This window comes from Aedes albopictus, chromosome 1, assembly GCF_035046485.1.
Source record: "Aedes albopictus strain Foshan chromosome 1, AalbF5, whole genome shotgun sequence".
Taxonomy (NCBI): Eukaryota; Metazoa; Arthropoda; class Insecta; order Diptera; family Culicidae; genus Aedes; species Aedes albopictus.
Window position 1 is genome coordinate 41,338,840 of NC_085136.1, and position 21,471 is coordinate 41,360,310.

The window sequence follows — 21,471 nt, forward strand, 5'->3', positions numbered from 1 at the left end:
TCTAAAATTCATCAGTAAGTCTGTGAAGCCCCTTAAGATCCCTAGAAATCCTCTGAAGCTACCCTGTAATTGCATTAAAACATCTCTTAAACCCCCTTGAAAACTCCGTGACACCCATCTGAAAGCCTGTAAAGTCCTCTGAAGTCTCACTGAAATTCCCTGAAACTCAGCTCTGAACACCCCCCTGAAGCTTACCAGAAAACTTGTGAAACCTCTGAAAACACCACAAAGCCTTTCTGAAACACCCTAAAACTCCCTCAAACTTACCCTCACACAACAGCTTCCTTTTACTGAAACGTTCAGAAACGTCTTGAAATCAACCCACTTGAAACTTGAACTTAAAAAAAACAACATCATTCATCATAACCTCTTTTTGTGTATGGACATTTTTTTCAACTAGGTTTTAACACAGTTTTATTGCTACTCTTAATACGGTTTGCAAAACCTCTCTGAAAGTGGTCCACTTAGACGGAAAATGCGCTTAAAGAGGTTATCAAGCGATTTTGATGAATAAATCAGTTTTATTGTAAAATTTATAAAATTGATCATGAAGATCTCTTATAGAGCCGAACAAAACTTAAAATGTTACTTGGGAAGTGACATCCTAGAACCTCTCTGAAACTCTTTTACTTGGTTACGAAGGAACTATATGGTTATGTTATTTTCGTCCCATGCAAAAACTACTTGACGTTGACTCGTGTGCAACCAAATACCGCGCTGCGTAAGTCTATTGTTACATGTGTGACGCCGAGAAAGTAGATCCGATTTGAGCTCGGGCCATAGGAGAAATAGTGAGCCATCGCTCTATAGCAAATGGGATCAGAGACAGTGGTCTTGGCACTTAATGCATGAGATGAACGCCTTTTCTCCTCCAACAACTGACAGTCATTCACAGAATATATCGTTTTGCGTATGTACAAATATATTTAACTAATTTACACAGATATTTTCATCGATCTTGTGGCAAATAATTGCCCTAGTATTCCCACTCGCGAAGTACAGGGAAACGTGAGACTCGAGGTCGCGCGCGGAGCGCAGATCGGCTGCACCGTGTGATCTATTTCGATCGGCGATCAACTACGTTGACGCCGGAATGAGCTGGCCGTTCTCAAAGCCAGGGTGCAGCAGTCAGGAAGTGCAATATCGCTGAGTTCTTTCACGTAGGGTTTGGGCACTAGTAGTGGACCCCCTAAGCCATCGAAATTTACTTCTGCGGCTTTTTAGCTATTTTAAGGCAGTGGATTGTTCTAAAGTGGATTTTTTTACCAAGTTTCACGTCCCCTCTTTATGTTAAGACCGTCAAACATACCACATTTATAAATTATTCCAGTGAAAAACGCATTTGAAAATACGCATCGATGTTGCCTATAATGGACACCACCGGGGTCCATTATAGGATTATTTACAAATATCTTGGCGCCTATAGTGGACCCCCCATTTGATTTCCATGTTAGCTGTCACGCCGCCGACGGTGCCTATAGTGGACCCTCCCTGAGTGTGCGTATAGTGGACCCTTTTGAGTGTTTACATTCATTAAATAGTTAAAATAACCGATTGTTGCGGCCACTGGGTCATTTGTTTGCCAGGAACTGATGTGTAGCAATGTAATTGATGTTCCCCCGGTGGAAGTTGCCTGGAAAGAGTTGATTTGGGCATTTATATTTGAGTTTTTATGAAGGGGGTCCACTATAGGCGCAGGGTCCACTACTAGCACACAACCCCTATATAATTCACGTACTTATTTTAGTTCATAAGGTTTATTGTACATAGTCAATTTATAAAGAAAGTTCATTATATACACTATATACAGCTTGGCAATTAATCACTGCACCCGTTCCCGGTCTGTGGGCGAGGGTGCGACGGGCGACGACGCGCGCGGAGCACAGATGCTGTGCTATGGACCGTGTTGTGTCGGTCGGCGGTCAACTGTAGTACTGAACTAGAAGTTCTCGATCTTTTCTATTATCTTGCTCAATAATTGATAGCAAGCGATAAGAAGGTAAGGGGGGCTGGTTGGCTGCTGGAAGAGCATTACTCTGCCCCGTATACTGATGGATACGGCTGGCAAGCAGGAGATGCATTGTTCAGCTCATCGATCGACTAGGTACATTTCAACCGCTTTTACTGCGATGATGAGCAAACGAGCAGAGTCAGACCACAGCAGAGTTTATACAGTGTCGCATGCAGTGGACACCCGTTTGAACAATGGTTTAGAGTGGTGGCCAAAATAGCTTGGAACAAAGATAGTTCACGTGTGGCGTGAACAAAGCGTGTTAATGCATATTGAAGTAGAATACAGATGTATGGTGTCATCATCAAAGTCGATCAACTAATTTTGAGACTTCCAAAATTATTTTTATTGGAATTTAAACATTCAGCATCGTTCAGAAATGAATTCCCTCAAATTCCAAATGTTTGTTGAAGCTCGGCAGACCGGCGTGGACGTCCTTCTCGATTCCGCAGTGGTTCTCCCCTCGGACGATCTTGAAGAAACCATTGTCTCCCCAATCTTCGCCCCAGGAGTTAGCCACCAGCCAGTACTTCATGCCGTTCTCCACACCCCAGCCCATCAGCTTGACGGCGTGACCACCGGCCATATGACCCCATACGTGTCGATAGACTCCACTCTTGTACGCGTGGAAGTCCTGGTAGGTCATGAACGCAGCCTGAACCGGCCCATTCAAGTAGATCTCCTCCATGATCTTCTGCTCGTCAGCCGGGATCGAATAAGCGACCCGACCGTAGCGGCGATCCTGCCAAACGTCGGTCATGTTATATCCCGATTGACACTTCTTGGAACACTTGGGAGTGTCAGCTTCCTCACCGGACGCATCGCACACGTCGATCGGATAAGGATGACATCCCTGGCGAGACCGGAACGGACCTCCCGAGGACACACCCTGATTGACCCAGTACTGCCATGCCGGACCCAGATACCCACCCTTGCATCCGTCTCCGCAAGCGTGACAGCAAGCCAACATATCCGCGGCTCCGAACGAGAACTGCTCCTTACCCTTGGACTTGATGCACCAACGATCGGACATAGCCGAGGCGGCCGAAATGGCCCAGCACGAACCGCAGCATCCCTGGTTACGGATCACGTTCAGACTGGGACACATGGACCACTTCTGACGGGCATCGAAGGTATCCGGCAGTGCGATGTCTTCCGGGTTGACCAGGATCGCCGGCGCCAAACGGGTTTCCCCGAGACGATCGTACAGGACACCCTTGTAGTAGGCCGCTGGTGGCAAAGTGTTGTTACCGGCTACCCACGATCTGGTGAGGTTCCGAATTTGTGAAGCAATCGACGCGGTGGTACGGTACCGACTGTTGAAGGGGGCGAAGTTGTAGTTCTGAGCGAGAACGGCTGGGACGCTGAGCGCCGCCAATGCCGCCACGATCAAGATGAAGCGATTCATCTTGATCCGACTGCCGGTGGTGAAAGTGTTTTCACGTTGGACGTCGAAAGGCAACTTTGTGCGGACTGGGTTCGGGCAATGGACTTTTATAGTTTGTGTTTTGTCAGATTGAGGATGCTTGATGTTACGGTTCAACGGAACCTTATCAGTTGCGGGAGAGATTATGCACATCAACAGCTTTTGCTCTCGATATGTTATGGAATCATTTTCTGTAGCAGTTCTTTCTACACTGGCTCGCGCTATAAAATAAAACTTGGTATAATTCTGGAAATAGTACTGTAGTATTTAAACATTGCACTTCAACCTCTGATTTCGGTGTGAACTACACGAGTAAATCTATTTTTCTCCGGAACAATCCGTGCAAAGAACCCGAATAATGAAGCCTATTATAGATTTTACGAGCTGTCAATCACCAGACCCGATTCCCTATCTACACACGTGTGTAAAGTTACAAATTCCCCCATATCAAATGCGAAAGATCTTCGACGTCGTGGTCGTCATATACCTTCGTCGTCAACGCGCACCGATGCGGGACCATTCATTCATCCTTCCATCCCGACACGTTTAGGGTGGGAACCATCGCATCGCATTGTTGAGATCAAGAAAACAGCCTCCATGAATACGAAAAACATTAGCGAGACCGACCGACCGACCGACTTGAGAAGATTTACAATTAACCTTTACATCTGCTGCTGGGAAGCCATCCACGCCAGCGGGCAGGGTTAACAAGCACGGAGTTGGTACGAAATAAGGAGCTTGACAGGACCGTTGAAATTGAAGTATGATCGATGGATTATTTCCGCCTTCTTGGGACGTCGCACGGCGGGCGCTGTTCGGTGTCGATTTCGGTGTGGAAAAATTTGCATACTAATGCAAAGTGGGCCGGAAGAAAAGCGTGTACGGTTGATTTCCTTGCGCTGTTATCGTTATCAAATCGTTAGTTTCGGGATGTCAGCTCAAATGGTTCGGAATGAGGAGGTTTCGAGTACGGAGCCCAGGGGGACAAGGTGTCAGCTCGTATAAAGGATATCAATCAAATCCTTAACGACGTGGTTGACTGGTAAAGGTTTTCTTTCCGTTTTCTTATTAAAATAATGCTGCTGATACAAACACTTTTCATCTCCTACTTTTTGGCGCCACTTCCCTGTGTGAATTATGACTTTCATACGTTTTTACTTTTCTCGTACACCAAAGTGTATTGAAACACTATAATATGTATGTTCACACAAAAAAACTAATTTTTGATAGAAGGGCTCGGAGGGTATAGTCACATATATCAATCAACTCAGTTCGACGAATTGAGGAGATATCTTTTTTTTTCCTTCTAAACCATAGGGGGATAATCTGCTCAACAGACACCCTAACAGAAGGTTAGGGTAGTGTAGGTCTGAGGCTGTCTTCTATAACAAAAGTAAAAGCCCTGACTACTCTCTCCTCGTACCCTCTAAACCATTCCTATGGTCGCCAAACCCTACGTCTCTCCGGATCCACCAAGAAGGTATTGCTTCAGAGAGGGGCTAGTGCACATCGCACCCACAAGGTTAGCTGCGTAGCCTGCAGCAACGAACATCGACGACTCGCTTTGGAGAGTCCATCACGGTAGAATGCTGGCGCTTAGCCAGTTTCCCGAGTGGTCCTCGCCACTCCCTTTGTCCTCGGAAGGCGGGCAGGGTCAACCCCGCCCGCGCCCTACTGCTGAGCGGACATCAAGAACTGATGCCCACATGCAACCCGATCTGACCTGCCCGCAAAGGAAGGGTATCACTACCCTTCAGGCCCTATCAGATGCATCCGTAGGTTGCAGACAGCAGGGTCTCACCTACCCCGACCCTTGCCGGGGATCCCTTTCCAACCGCGGGCTCAGATCCAACCCAGTAGACTGACGCCACGACAGCACCGCTACCGGGACTTCCTCTCCGCGGCCACTTAATCGTTGTAAGGGTCGATCTCGACCGCAGGGCACCGGTATGACCTACGAAGCCGACTCCGAACCCCTGGACCACCTCTTATACTGCATCTGGACTAGCCACTCTCCGAGTCTCCGCGCCACCGCCTCTGTAGCTCCCAGACGATATGGGTGATAGCCGTTGAAACGGCGTTCCAGGAAACTCATCCCTACACATCCTCTGGACCAAGTTGTCCGGGTTTGTGTCCTCCCCGCATGTGGCAAGCATGCGGTCACGCATTGTGCGAAAACGCGGGCACACGAACAAAACGTGTTCCGCCGTTTCCTCTAAACCATTGCACACTGGGCATTCGGGAGAATCCGCATGCCCGAAACGGTGTAGATACTGTCGGAAGCAACCATGACCTGTAAGGACCTGTGTCAGGTGGAATGTAACTACCCCATGGCGCCTATTAATCCAACTATCTACCCTCGGTATCAACCTATGGGCCCACCTTTCTTTGGTGGAACTGTCCCACGCGCGCTGCCATTTGACCATAGAGGCCATCCTGACAGTCCTGCGTATGCCTCTTGTGCCGCGCATTTCGAAGCACTCCATGTCCTCACTGATAAGAATGCTGATAGGCACCATACCAGTAATGACGCAGAGAGCGTCGTGTGACACGGTACGGTACGCGCTCGCAACCCTCAGGCACATAAGCCTGTAAGTACTTTCCAGCTTCCGTCGGTAGGATTTAGTACTTAGCGCGGTGCCCCACGCCGGGCCGCCATACCTAAGTATGGACGTAGCAACACTAGCCAGAAGCTTGCGCTTACTGGCGTACACCGCAGGGCTATTGGACATCATCCGGGACAGTGCCGCAATAGCTGTGGAGGCTCTTTTACAGGCATAATCGACGTGGCTACCGAAGGTAAGCTTATCGTCGATCATCACGCCCAAGTGTTTGACGGAGTGCTTTGACAGGATAGTGCACTCTCCTACACTGATCTCCGTCTGCTGCTCCGACTTCCGGTTGTTTACAACCGTCACCTCAGTCTTGTGGTGAGCCAGCTCCAGTTTCCTGGAACGCATCCACGCCTCCACAACCTTGATCGAGTGGTTGGTAGTCAACTTCACCTCCTCGATCGTTTCACCGTAGACTTCGAGCGTAATATCGTCGGCAAATCCGACAATCACCACTCCCACTGGGTACTCTAACCTCAACACCTCGTCGTACATGACATTCCATAACACCGGACCCAGGATGGAACCTTGCAGGACTCCTGAGGTTATGTGAAAGCACTTCCGACCCACCTCCGTGTCGTAGACTAGTACACGATTCTGAAAGTAACTTCCGAGAATCTTGTACAGGTACTCCGGTATCCCCAGACGCAAGAGCGCATCGGCAATAGCAGACCAGCTGGCGCTATTAAACGCATTCCTAACATCCAGAGTCACTACTGCGCAAAAGCGAATTCCCCTCCTCTTAGGCTCGAGTGCTTTTTGTAACCGACAATATAGCGTCTACGGTGGACTTCCCCTTCCGGAAGCCATACTGGTTACTCGAAATACCATTTTCGCCTTCGGTGAACCGCAACATTCTATTGAGGATGATCTTTTCGAGCACCTTCCCCGCCGTGTCAATCAAGCATATTGGTCTATATGCCGACGGGTCTCCGGGTGGTTTCCCCGCCTTTGGCAACAGTACCAGGTTCTGCCTCTTCCAAGCTTCTGGGAAAACTCCCTCGTCCAGGCATTTCTGCATAGCAGACCTGAACATCTCGGGAGCCTCTGCAATAGCTACTTTTAAGGCCAGGTTCGGAACTCCGTCCGGACCAGGGGCCTTTCCTACGCTAAGGAACTTAGCTATCCCCGCAAGTTCCACATCGGTGACCCTCTTCTTATCGCCAGCCCCAGTCCCCGGCTGTCCTACGAAAGGAGGCCAAGGACTAGGATCATGACGGGGAAAAAGTCCTCCAATGATCCCCTCCAACATCTCTGGAGATTGCTCTGTAGGAGCCATCACACCTCTCGTCTTGGCCATAACGACCCTGTAGGCGTCACCCCACGGGTTCGTATTGGCACTCTGACAGAGACCCTCAAAGCAGGCCTTTTTGCTTGCTCTTATCTCGGTCTTAAGCGCGGCTTTTGAAGCGGCGAACACCACCCGCCGTTCGTTTCGCTCTTCCTCTGATCGTGCTCGCTGCATACGCCGCCTAGCCCGTAGGCAGGCGCGGCGCAGGTCCGCAATCGCGTCGGTCCACCAGTAAGCTGGTGGCCTCCCATTTCTAGGGTGGACTCGCCTAGGCATCACACGCACGTGAGAGCACCGCTACCAGCTCGTCGCCGTCTAAACCGATTAAGTTTCGCTCACGGCGGAGCGCCTCCCTAACTACCCCTTCGTCGAAGTATGATGTCTTCCACCTGCGAGGGCTTGGCCTTGGCCTAGCCGCCTCTTCTTCTATCCGCTGTCTGCTGTTGTTGTGGTCGATACTATAGCGAACCGCCAGGTGGTCGCTGTGAGTGTAGCCATCATATACTCTCCAGTTCGAACTACTTGTTAGGCCAGGACTACAAAAGGTCACGTCAATAATTGACTCCGCTCCGTTTCGACTAAAGGTACACTTGGTACCGACATTAGCCAAGTCGACATCTAAGATGGCCAGTGTTTCTAGCAGGATCTGACCCCGCTGGTTCGTGAAACGGCTTCCCCATTCCACGGTCCAGGCATTGAAATCACCCGCTATTACCACCGGCCTTCGCCCTGTTAGCACGGTCGTTAAGCGGTCCAGCATTTGCGTGAACCGCTCGATCGGCCACCGCGGAGGCGCATAACAGCTACAGAAGAAGACCCCGTTTACTTTGGCGACCACGAAGCCCTCATAGGTAGCAGGCACCAACTCCTGGATGGGGTATTTACCCGTCGTCCATATAGCCGCCATTTTTCTGGTCCCATCCGCGACCCAGTTGCCGTTGCCGGCGAGTACTCGGTATGGGTCCGATATGATGGCGATATCCGTCTCCCACTCAGAAACCGCCAGACAAAGCAGTTGCTGAGCCGCATCACAGTGGTTCAGGTTCAGCTGCGTTACCTGCACTGTGATTTGTTGTTCACTGCGGCTCTCTTGAAAGCCGGGCACCTTGGACCACCCATCGGATGTCTGTTGTTCGAGGATTTCCCGGTACAGATCATGCAGATGGGCGGACTTGTGCAGCTTTGGGCCTTATGACCTTCAGCGCCGCATCGCCTGCACAGTTTGCGCCTGTGCAGCGCCTGGTTCCAGACACCTGAAGCAAACCTCTGGTGGCTCGTGGAATGTCAGGTGACATACACACCAACCCACCTTTATGCTCCCTACTTTAACGGACTTTTTGACGTCCGCCACAGGTAGCTGAACCAAAGCTATCTGTTGCCCTGCTGGCCCTCTCCGTAGCTTAACGGCTGCGGCGGCCACCTGCACATCGCACTGTTGCCGCAGTGCCGTGACGAGCTCTTCCACTTCGGTGATCTCATCAATGTCTTTGACCTTCAGAGTCGCCTCATGTGTCAGAGCCCTCACCTGCACACCCTCACCAAGGACCTCTTCTGCCAGCATCTTATAGGTATTTTTGGGCAAAAATCAACACTGGAGGTTATGAGGTTTATGCCACAAAAGTTCAGCCTATTGGACGCAGTGGCTTAATTTCCCCAACAGGGGAGGAAAAAAAAAAATGAATTCCTCGATGTCGGCCCAAAATTGGCGGCCTAATATTAAAAAAAAAGCAGCTCAATATTCAAGATGGCTGCTGTTTAATCGATTTTAGGCTCTAAGACCATGCAATATGGGGTTATTTGAAATGGAGACGATGTCTGGAATTAAAAAAATAACGACCGGAATATTCAAGATGGTTGCCTAAAATCCAATAGTGCTCCAAATTCAAAATGGCGGCTGTATAATGGTGTTTTAAGCTCTGAAACCATGCAACATGGTTATATTTGGTAATTTGGGGAAAAAGTCTGAACCTGAACTCCGAAAATTGCGACCAGGATACAAGATGGCAGTCTACAATCCAAGATGGCAGCCCCAAATTTAAGATGGCGGCTGTTCAACGTTTTAGGCAATAAAACCATGCAATATGTTTTTTTATAACGATTGCTGGCGTATTTTCGGTCCTCGGGTTGCTTATAAAACAACTGTTTTATATTTCCTTTAATTTTATTGGGATACGTTGTTTGGAGAACTTGTTGCAAACAAGTATATCTTTCAATTTCTGCCAATAGAATTAATTTTTGACAAGTTTGAGTGTAGTTTTGATTTTTTGAAGTTCGAAAATAGTGGGAAAACACAAAATTGATTTGATGCACCTCTTAATTTCAATGGATTTGGCTGACATTTTGACCAGTTACTTCTTTTAGGATGACAATACAAATATGCGGGTGGACTTGAGAATCAGAGAACATTTATGGAAAAGTGGACAGGCCTACTGAACATATATAACGGCATCGTGGTGCGCCTAACCTAACATCTCAGTAGGGTTTATGGAATTTTAGTCTCTAACAACATGCAATTTCAGTATGCATCCAAGGCCAAAATATCCAAGATGGCGATCTAAAATGTAAGATGGCGTCCCAAAATTCAAGATGGCAGCTGTTCAATGGTGTTTTAGGCTAATAAATTATTCAGTATGGGTATATTTGGTATGATGAGGAGTCCAAAAATAGTAACCAGAATAATCAAAATGGTGGTCCATATCTAAGATAACGGCTGTTTAACCCTCTAATACCCAAATTTTTGATTTTGATCTAAATATAATTTTTCGTCATCTAAAATCGATTTAAACATGTTTTGGAAGATGATTCTTTTCAATTCTTGATTTCGTGAATTTCAGTTTTTGATTTTTCTAATTTTTATTTTTGAACATCCCCACACTTTTATATTTTTCCTGGAAGCCAATTTGGGGAACGGATTTTTTGAGGTGAAAAGATTTTGAGATTTTATGATTATTGTTGAAATATTATTATTTTAAATTTTTTTCACAGGAAATTTTATTTTCCGTGTAATTTTAAGGAAAATAACTTTAGAGTGTATTCGATTCCCTTAAACTATTAAACAAGGATAGAATGATTTGGGAAAAATTTAAAATATGTTAATTGTAGCGATTCAATACAAAATAAACAATGACTTCTAAAAGGTGACTAAAACATCATTTTTTCAATGATTTTTTAAAAATGTAAATACGTATTAAAATACACCAAAAACCATTTTGAGATATACAGAACAGTCCTAAGTATTAGCCAAAAATATAAAAAAAATTGATTTTCCACGAAACAAAAATTACAAAAATGCTCAAACTATACCCCGTCTAAAGGCGGGATTGGGTATTAGAGGGTTAATGGAGTTTAAGCCTCCAAAACATTGAGTAGTACATCTGGTATGGGGAAGAAGTTGAAAGTCCAAAAATGACGACCTCAATGGCGGCTCAAAGTTCAAGATTGCGGCGTTTCTTCAACTCTTTAGGACGTGCGCCGTAGTAAAAGTACACCACTACCAAAAAAAAACCTCGCTTGTCAAATACAACGTGTTTTAGTGTCAAACAGGCATGCGTCCTTGAAGGTTAAGAGTTTATGGCTCAATTTTCAAAAACCAGATAAACGATATGGTTTCTGGTGACATGAAATGGATTATTGTTAAGCGCATGAAAGTACGATATTCATCAGCATGCCACTTGAGTTTTGTTGAAACGTGTTTTCGAAGGCACGAAAAATGGGCCATCGCCGCTAGGATTAATTGTTGTTCTTTTTTTTCAATAGCGCGTTTTTCATGTGGACTGTATATTTTAGTGGACTATATGATGATGATGAAGACAGTGTACCCAGCATCAGTGTAAGATTTTCAAAAACAAAAAAAGTCGAATTAATTGTTTTTAGAAATATTGGAAAACACATTAAAAAATCCAATAGCAAATAAGTTGCCGCCTTGGTCAGAAGGTTCCTCAGAGCTTTGTAGACTGCTTCAGGTTGTTAATAAAAACTTCAGACTTAGTAAAAACAACCTTGTGCCCCATGTGGACATATGGATGAACGGATGATGAAAATAGAGGATGAAATTTCATTATTATGGTTGATTACCATTTTAAATTTTTCAAGAAACTTCTTGTAGAACTTTAAGTGGAACAATTTCTTTAAAAAAATCCAGAAAAAAATCCAAAACAAATCCTCAATAAACTTCCTAGTGGATTCCAGGAGAGATATTCTGAAAGAAGAAGTATCCGGAGAAACACTTGGATAAACCTTTTTAACGGTTCTTAAAATACATCATACTTTTTATAGAGGAATTTCTGAAGGAATTCACTGGTGGTTCAAATGGGATTTTTTTTAGAAATTTCTAGATCAACTTATAAACGAAGCTCTGTAGAAATTCCGAGAAATTTCTTGGAGCAATTTCTTAGGCAAATTATAAAAGATTTTATAAAAGACATTTTCTGAAGAAAATTTCACTGAAGATAATTTACAAATGATTCCCTATAAGACTTTCTGCAAGATTTTTTGAAGAACATTCATAGCAGATTTTCTAAAAAATTGAGTTTTTTTTTAAGAATCCTGTAGAATGTTCTTCAAATAAATCCTGACATAAATTTCTGGAAAAACCTCTAGAAGAGTTTCCGAAGAAATACTGAGAAAACTTTCTGAAAATAAAAACAGCAGTGGAGAAACTCCTGGGCCATGCAAGATTTTCTAAAAGAATCCTTTAAGAAATTTATGGAGGCACACCAAATGGAATTTGTAAAGCAAACCCTAAAGAAAACTTGCAAATGAATCTTTGGAAGGATTTAAGAAAAATTGTAAAAGAAATCTTTGAGAGAATTTCTGGATGAATATTTGGAGAATATCCAAAGTAACTTCTTTTTTTTTTCGAAGAACCCCAGAAGAATTGATGAAGAAGCTGGTGAAGAATTTTCCAAAAGAATTCCAGGTCAGTTTCATCTGCATTTTTGGCAGAATTTTGTTAATTATCGTTTTCGATAATCTTTCAGCTGCGTGAATTGAAAAAAAAAAACTATGTATATAAAAACTATGTGTTTAAATATTTAACTGTCATCTTATTCACGGAAAGTATTTTTTTTATTTTACTATAAAATCAAAGATATTGAAAACACTAGTTTACAGCCTTTTTGGAACTCGGTAAGCTGATGATCATTTTTGGTGTAGAATCATGCCCTGAGTTCGAAAACGCGAAAGAAAAAAAATACAGTAGAGCGGATTTTTTTTTCGACTTTCCATACAAGGGTGATGATTTGAAATCGATTTCTGTTCTATTTTTAAGCAAAGTCGCTCACTTCAAATATATCATCCTCCGTAATCAGTGTTCCGATTGAGCTGAAATTTTTACTGTAACTCGCCTACATATGATATGTCAAATAAACGTTGAGAAAGAATTTTTAAATCGGGTTTTTCTTATTGAAAAAATACATGTCTTCCAAAATTTTTGGGAATTTTGCTAAAATTCAAGGAGAATGTCCCTAAAACTCGCCAATATCTTGAATTTCATCAATCTGACGCAAAACCTGTATTCAGATGATCGAATGGTATTGTAATCAGCTTTTAATTTATGGAAAAAGATTTAAAATTGGTTGAACAAAACGCAATATATTTGAATTATAGTAAATTACATATTTTGAAAAGTTGTAAAACTCGATATTGAGCTAAAACTCAAAAACTGTTCTACTTAAAAATTTTTGAAGGTCGGATTCGAAATCAGCACTAAAATGTGGTTCAAAAATATTGGTCGTTGACAGAAGTTCACGACTTTCGTTTTATTTTGTAAACTAGTGAAATCAATATAATCGTGTCATCATCAGAAGAATAAGCTCTTTATATTGGAGTATAGAAAATATGTAATTTATTCATTAAACAATCGATTATATTTGAAAATAAATTTATAATTTGTAAGCAATCAAGATTCTTTTTGGATATCGATCAGTAATTCTTTAAGAAATGGCAAATTTCTTCAGAAATTTCTCTGAGAATTTTTTCGGTACCCACATCCTTTGAAAATATCATGGGTAATTACTCTGGCAACTTCTCCAGAAATTATTTTGGAAGCTGCTTCGCAATTACTTTAGAAACTTCATCGGTAAATCGTTCAGAATGTTTTATCAATATTTCAACCTTTTTTTGTATTTTTTCGAATTTCTCAAGCAATCCTTCCCGAAATTCCTTTGGAAATTCTTTTAGTATAGCCTTTGAAAATTCATTTGTCAAAGACTCTGAGAATTTCCTCGCAAATTTCTGTGAGAATGTCTTTGTATTACTGCTGCAGTTTTTTCGGGAAATCTTTTGAGAACTTCTTTATCTATGCCATTCGAAATTCTTTTGAAAACTCGTTCTGCATTTCGTTTGTAAATAGCTGCAGTAATTTCTATGGGATTTTTAATTTGATAATTTCTTCGAGATTTCATTAATAATAACATGACTTACACAAAATGCAAATTTTCGTTTAACCAATGCTCCGATTCAGCTGATATTTTTACTGTATCTGATGTTTCAAATATAATATTTTTTTAATTGATTTTTTATCACTGAAAAATACAAATCTTCATTATTTTTTGGAAATTTTGCTCAAATTTAAGTGGCCTATGTAATCACCAATATCTCGAGTCCCACTAATTTGATGCAAAAAATATGTTCAAATGATCGAAATATAATATGTTGTGCTCTCTATTTATGCAAAAAGAGTGAAAATTCGTTGACTGCAACGCAAAATGCTTGAATTTTAGTAAATTTATTATTGGAAATTCTTTCGGCAATTCCTATGAAAAGAATCTTTAAAAATTCTTTCAGAATTCATTCGAAATTAGTTTGGGAATTCTTTTAACATTTCATTTGGTAATTCCTTTTGAAATTATTTGAGATTTTTCGTTGATGATTTCCCAAAAATTCGATTGAGAATTTCTCCGCCATGGCCATTGGGAAATCGTTCGGTTTTTGAGAATTTCTTTGGAAATTCTTATTCTTATCGAATACTTGCGGAAAGTTCTACCGTAATTTCTTCAACAGCTTCTTTGGAATGGTTTTCGTTATTTTTTTTTGTAAGATTTGGCCAATTGCATTTGTAATCCTTTTACAATTTCCTAAGTTTTTTCTTTGACAACTTATTTAGAAGCTTCTTACGTAATTTCCAAGGAAATTCATCCGCAAAATTCTTTTGGGAATGTATTATGCAGTTCTTCGGGGTTTTATTTGAGAATGCTTTCGAGAGTTCCTTTCAAAATTGATTCAGCATTTCTGTTTTCAAATTCTTTCGGCTATTCTTTCGGAAATCTTTTTTTTTTTTATTCCAGAAATTCCAGAATATGCACAGGAATTGTTCGAGAACTTTCCAAAAGAATAGCCAAGCGATTTGAAAAAGAGTGCAGTGAAATAGTTGAATATATTTCCATAGAATATACTGGAATAAATTCCTGAAATTTCCAAATTAAGGCGAAATTGGAAGCATTTCCTCATTTTTTTTCAGTTTTTGATTTTTTTTAAATAACGAAGCAATATTTTCAAAAACGGTTTTCGTACACATGTTGAGTATGGATCAATGTATCTTCTGAATTTTTTTTTTGTGTTGAAAAAGTTTTCCATTTTTTCTAAAACCATTTTTTTGTGAAATTTCGTTCAAAAATGGTTTTAGAAAAAACTAAAAACATTTTCCTTTACGAAATAAAATCTGAAGATACCTTGATCCATCCTTTACATGTGTACGAAAACCAATTTTGAAAATATTGCTTCGTTATTTAATAAAAAATCGAAAACCAAAGAGTGAGGAAATGCTTCCAGTTTCGCCTTAATGGAACTGTTCAGTTCAATTCTAAAAACAAAACTTTTATAAGAACGTTTATACCATCGTATATCATCGTATCAAGCTTTCAATTAAAAAAAACTATACAACAGCAAGAGGATTATGCAGTTTTAAGACTTTTTGCTTCTCAAAATCTTGAATTGAGCATATCCCCAGTTGTTATTTGTAGGGCTTTCTTGGCTTGCAAATGCAGGAGTGTTTCAAAGGCTCTATGCATTTTATATATATATATATATATATATATATATATATATATATATGTATATATATATTTCTACATCATATTCGTTCATAGCCAATCGTTATCTAATCTACATTTTCAACCTATGACAACAAATTTAAATAATGAAGAAAGCAATTGAAAGATGCTATCAGCAAAATGTTACAGAGTGAAATATGTATTTCATTCACAATGATGCAAATGCTAAATCGTCAAATTAGCATTTTAATAATGGTAGATTCCCTAGTTGGTCAATCACAGACAAAGCGATAGCAAATCAGCGCAAATCGATCAGCTGTTCCGACTCCAGTTCTCACAACCTCACTGATAAGACACATCCGAGTTCAAAGCACTACCTACAAGTTTCCCTTTCTTATAAATAAGCATCAGCTCGCCAGCATCCCACAAGTTGTATTTCTCCCTCGCTTGAGGGTGCACAGCGCAAATCTCCCCCGGAAGAGATGTTCCGTTTCGTGCTGGTATTGGCCTGCTGCCAGGCCGCTCTGGCCCAAGGCTATGGCGCTCCTGCCGCAAAGTCCTCTTCGAAGAACTACCAAGGCTACCAGGACAATCAATACTACCAATATCCTAGTCAATACTCTGGTGAAAACTCCGGTGCCCAGTACCCCAGAGGACAGTACCCGAGCGGTCGAGACCAGTCCTTCTTCGGGGCCAAGTATCAAACCACCGCTGTGCTGGCGGCTAAGTTCAAGAATTTGACGAGATCATGGAAGCCCGGAAGCAACCCGAAACCCCCGGCAGGATACCGCACCGGTGTCAACATGGCCGATCTGGAGCGCACCAAGCTGCCGCTGGGAATCTTGGCCGACGTCGAGGATCTGGTTCTGCCGGACACTTTTGACGCTCGTGAGAAGTGGCCAGAGTGCCCCAGTCTGAAGGAAGTCCGCGATCAAGGATGTTGCGGTTCTTGCTGGGCTGTGTCTGCGGCTTCGACCATGACCGATCGTTGGTGCGTGCGTTCCAAGGGTAAGGAGCAGTTCACTTTCGGATCCTTTGATCTGCTGTCTTGCTGTCACTCGTGCGGACAGGGCTGCCGTGGCGGTACTCTTGGACCCGCCTGGCAATTCTGGGTCGAGAAGGGTCTTTCTTCGGGAGGTCCGCTGAACTCCCGCCAGGGATGTCACCCATATCCGATTGGTGAGTGCCGCGTTCCAGGAGAGGACGAAGATACTCCCAAGTGTTCGAAGAAGTGCCGATCGGGTTACAACGTGACCGATGTTTGGCAGGATCGTCGCTACGGACGTGTGGCCTACTCGCTGCCAAATGATGAGCGCAAGATCATGGAGGAGATCTACATCAACGGTCCGGTTCAGGCTGCTTTCCACACCTATCTGGATCTGCACGCGTACAAGAGCGGAGTCTATCGGCACGTGTGGGGCCCTCTGTCTGGAGGCCACGCCGTCAAGCTGATCGGATGGGGTGTGGAGAACGGGCTCAAGTACTGGCTGGTGGCCAACTCGTGGGGTCGCGAATGGGGAGACAACGGATTCTTCAAGATGGTCCGTGGTGAGAACCATTGCGGTATCGAGGAGAACATTCACGCCGGTCTGCCCAACTTCCACCGACAGGGTGAGGCTGGTGAGTACTTCGCCGGGTACGGTTATAACTGAGTGAGAATGATGTGAGGGTTATGGAAATTAAATGAACTACAGAAATCAGAGTTGTTCAAGGTGGTGATCCGAAATCTCCGAAATTCGACCACATAATACCAGTGTATGTTATCATATTTTTCTGTTTTTATTATTTCGATTCGACGATCGTTTTTGTTATTGCTCGTTCATTTTTCCAGCTTGTCTTTTCATATTACAACTTTTTTCCCCAGTATCAATGTTGAGTTCTGTTGAAATGACTTGCTTTATCTTTCAATGAGCATTGTCTACAAACACCATCTCCGGGGACAGGAGTGTTAAAAGATAATTAAGGCTCACTTGCACGTATGCACCAGTCAATATTTACCGACACAGTCATTGTTCGCTTCCTAATCTGAATGGAGCGGAGGTCCTTTGCATAAACTAGTTCCCACTTCTCCGGTCCACTCGAACCAACAACCTAGCTTTGACCGGACGTTCCGGTAATTTTAGCAAAATCCTGAAACCGATTTTTGCACAAACACCCTCCGCCTCCACCACACACTCAGTTTGGAGAATGACACCCAGAGATGCCAGATTATTTTTATCAAAAATCTGTATCAATACAGATTTTTCTGTATTGCCGTATTTGAGGGTAAAGTAGACACCGAGTGTCCAGAATTTTAATAAAAACCAAAAAAAAATGTACTACTTTTTGATGGCTTTTAATTTCTACTGCTATTTATTTTTCCAAAACATGTGTGAAAATGATCAAATTTTCATACATTCTTTAAAATTTAAGCAGCAATTTATACAGTTTTCGTTAAATTTATTGAAAATAAGTTCGAATGTTATGCTTTCTGTAGAAATCTGTATCACATTTCAAAAATCTGTATTTTTCTGTACTCTGTATCTTGTCTGTATAGAAGGTCAAAAATCTGTATAATACAGAAAAATCTGTATATCTGGCATCTCTGATGACACCGTCGTCGTCCGTAACCGATGCAAATATAATCCCAGAGGTAAACATTTCGGACTCGAACTTGGTTCGGACACACTCTATTCCCATTGCAGAGCCAATCCTGGGGATAATACAGTGGAGGAGATTAGGCACACTGCACAGTAATGCTGATGGTGTCCGTTCATATCTACGATTTTGTATTTACTTTAGTAGAAGATGGTGACGACTGTGAGAGAGGACTGCGGACATTGCGGATCACCCTTGCTTGACCAGGGCCGTTTCATTAACGATTGGCTGTGTGCCATTAAAAGCTGATTGGCTGCGGCAGAAGACGACAGAAAGGGTTCTTACTAATGACTGAGCTGGATGTCCCAAGAGACGGACGCATTCATTGATAATCACCGGACACTAGCACACACCGGTTGATACAAAGGAACTATATATGGCTGTCCAATCGTGTCTTGGTTTTGAATGTGTGAGACGAGGGGATTACTAGTGAAACTAGATGAACGAATGTGTGATTGCGAGTGGCTAAATTGAAGGAAAAATAGGTTTCTCGACGAGGAGTGTATTTAATTAACTTTCCGAGTAAATATTCATATGTGCGATACGTGGATTAACGAGGATGATCGGATGAGTGGAGGTAGAGCTCAAAATTAGTTTCCCATCTATGATGCTTGACATGGGACATGTATCTTAGAGATTTTTTCAGTTATTCACATAACTATAATATAAGATGATGAATCGTATGGTATATGGACAATGCACTAAGGGCCAGAATCGCAATCTAGCGGAACTAAATTAATTACTCCAAAACGAAGCATTTCCGACACATGGTGTCTTCGACAAAGTTGTTTGACATCAGCAGACGAATCTATTGCTAAGAACGTAGTAGTTCGCAACTCGTCCGCATAGGTGGCGCCACCATCTAACTTCTTTGTTTTACGTCCTAGAGACTTGACGTCTTCGGCAAAGTTGTTTATTTTGGCAAAATAAACAACTCTTTCTCAGACGTCAAAATTCCACAGCCTACTGTGTTCGAGTTATTTAAAAAATAAAAACCAATCGATGAAAAAACAGTTTTTTAAGCTAATTTTGACATTTTTACCAGAAACCATGTGTGTTTAATTTTTTCCTAATGCATATGTGTCAAACCAAACACATTGAACGGGAATATGTTGAATATTATCATTGAAAATAAATAAACCCAGATTAATCCACCTAGTGGTGATAGTACCTTTCTCGTTGAATATGTACCCATGGACTTTCCGTCAACGTTAGCCAAAATGTTCCTGAATCCAGACCTCTCACTGCTTGACTACCTTAACCCTAGTCGTGTATTGGTCATTATTACTCCATTCCATGCACTACGGCAGCGGGGTGAGCGTGAGGTAAGGTTAACTTTATTCACAATCAATGTTCACTTCGTGATCTTCGCCAATGTTTATTCCAGCACACTTTAGGCTATTTTTTATTACCATTGGTAACACGATACATGTAAAATTTGACCTTCTTACGAAAAAAAATGCAGAAAATGTAAATTTTCCATTCACATTTCAATCGCAATGAGAAGAGCGAGGGCTCAACCAGCCGCACGCCATTTACACCGCTGGAATCTGAAATGGTGTGATTTGAAGGGATCGCTTTGATCACGATTTTGTTCTTTTGCATATATGAAGACTTTGTCCATTTCTTCACTTATAATTTTACCCTACGTTTACAGGCTATCAAAAAAGCCACGATTTGATTTATCGCCTCGACATTTATTTCGTTCACTTTTATAATTCCGCTACTTGATGTGCAGCTTGCATGGGTTTTGTAAAATTTTACGTTTGACCACTTCCGGTGGGACACCTGGAATCGATTCCGGTTGTCTCAAATATGGTCTGAGACTATGTTCTTGTCAACACTGTTCATCGGGTTAGGGGCTGTCCATAAACTACGTAGACTCTTAAGGGGGGAGGGGGGGTTCTGCCCAAAGTCTACGCTCCATACAAATTTTGAAAATTTTGTATGGACAAAAGTCTACGAGGGGGGAGGGGGGGGGTCTGAGATGGCCTTAAAAAAGTCTACGTAGTTTATGGACAGCGCCTTACCTAAAAAGCTGAAAACTAATGTGATTTTCTTACTAACCGTTCAGCAAATTTTTGAAAAAGCCACGATTTTATGTATCGCATGCATGATTCCAAATATTATTACAAGTTCTAGATGTGCCCTGAGACTATTTTCTTGTTGCCCGTTTATCAGATTATCAAAAACGCCGCTACGGTTTAGTGCCCTTCTATATTTTACCACTTCCGATGGGTTACTCGTCTTGTCACCAGTTCTTGAACACTACCGGTTCTCCCAAATATGGTCTGAGATTATTTGTTGGTTAACCGTTTATCTTGTTACTGAATGAGTCATTGAAATGTCGCATGTATTGGTTCTCTTTTACATTTGACCGTTTCTGGCGGGACACCCGGAATCGGTTCCGCGACACACTGATATGGCTTGCGTCTATTTTCTTGCAACTGTTCATCATGTTACCTAAACAGCCACGATACCTCAATGCATGGGTTTGGTTTCACTTCCGGCCCGGAACCGGTTGCGGAACACTACCGGTAGTCTCTTAAATTGTCTGAGCCTATTTGCTTGCTAACGTTTATTAGGTTATCAAAAAAGCCGCGCTTTGCTGTGTTTCATGCATGGGTTTGGTTCAATTTTATATTTAGCCATTTTTGGAGGGAAACCCGGAACTAGTTTCGGCACTACTGGCAGTCTCTAATGTGGTCTTAGCCTACTTCCTTGATAAGCAATCATCAAGTTGTCAGAAAAGACGTGATTTGATGTGTCGCATGCATAAGTTTTGTTCACTTTTATATATGGCCATTTCCGGCGGGACACCTAGAACCGGTTCCGAAACACTACCGGTTCAGATATGATCTGAGTCTTTTTTTATGCCAACCTTTCATTATCAAAAAAAAAGCCACGCTTCGATATGTCGCATGCATAGATTTGGTTCACTTTTATATTTAGCCACTTCCGGAGGGACACCAGGAATCGGTTCCGGAACACTACTGGTTCAGATATGGTCTGAGACTGTTTTCTTGCTAACTGTTCATCAAGTTATCAAAAATGCCGTTTTTTGATGTGTCGCATGCATGGGTTTAAATCACTTTTATATTTTACCACTTCCAGCGGAACATCCGGAAACGGTTCCGGAACACTACCGGTTCAGATATGGTCTCAGACTATTTTCTTGCTAACTGTTCATCTAGTTATCGAAAAAGCCGCGATTTGATGTGTCGCATGCATAGTTTTGGATCACTTTTATATTTGGCACTTTCAGCGGGACATCCGGAACCGGGTCCGGAACACTACCGGTTCAGATATGGTCTGAGACTGTTTTCTTGCTAACTGTTTATCAGGTAATCGAAAATGCCGCTGTTTGATGTGTCGCATGTATATGTTTGTTACATTTTTATGTATGGCCCCTTTCAAGGGTACTTGTCCGGAACACCTAAATGGCCATAATTCCGGAACGCCTGGACCGATCCGAACCATTTTCAATAGGAAACAATGGGACC

General features: G+C 42.5%; 2 protein-coding genes across 2 annotated transcripts; one reads left to right on the forward strand and one right to left on the reverse strand.

The window, feature by feature from the left end:
• Window positions 1-2,383: 2,383 nt before the first annotated feature.
• Window positions 2,384-3,452, reverse strand: LOC109413157 (cathepsin B-like). The gene has a single exon (XM_029855474.2). It carries the CDS (start codon window positions 3,417-3,419, stop codon window positions 2,385-2,387), a length of 1,035 nt encoding a protein of 344 aa, XP_029711334.1. The 5' UTR covers window positions 3,420-3,452; the 3' UTR covers window position 2,384.
• A 12,331-nt stretch (window positions 3,453-15,783) lies between these two features.
• On the forward strand, window positions 15,784-17,026 carry LOC109402651 (cathepsin B-like). The gene has a single exon (XM_062844200.1). The coding sequence runs from the start codon at window positions 15,814-15,816 to the stop codon at window positions 16,981-16,983; it is 1,170 nt and encodes a 389-aa protein (XP_062700184.1). The 5' UTR covers window positions 15,784-15,813; the 3' UTR covers window positions 16,984-17,026.
• The last annotated feature ends 4,445 nt before the right edge of the window (window positions 17,027-21,471 follow it).

What these genes read in the sequence shown, in the direction of transcription:
- LOC109413157 (XM_029855474.2), bottom strand. Translation starts at nt 3,419, where the DNA reads ATGAATCGCTTCATCTTGATCGTGGCGGCATTGGCGGCGCTCAGCGTC.
- LOC109402651 (XM_062844200.1), top strand. Translation starts at nt 15,814, where the DNA reads ATGTTCCGTTTCGTGCTGGTATTGGCCTGCTGCCAGGCCGCTCTGGCC.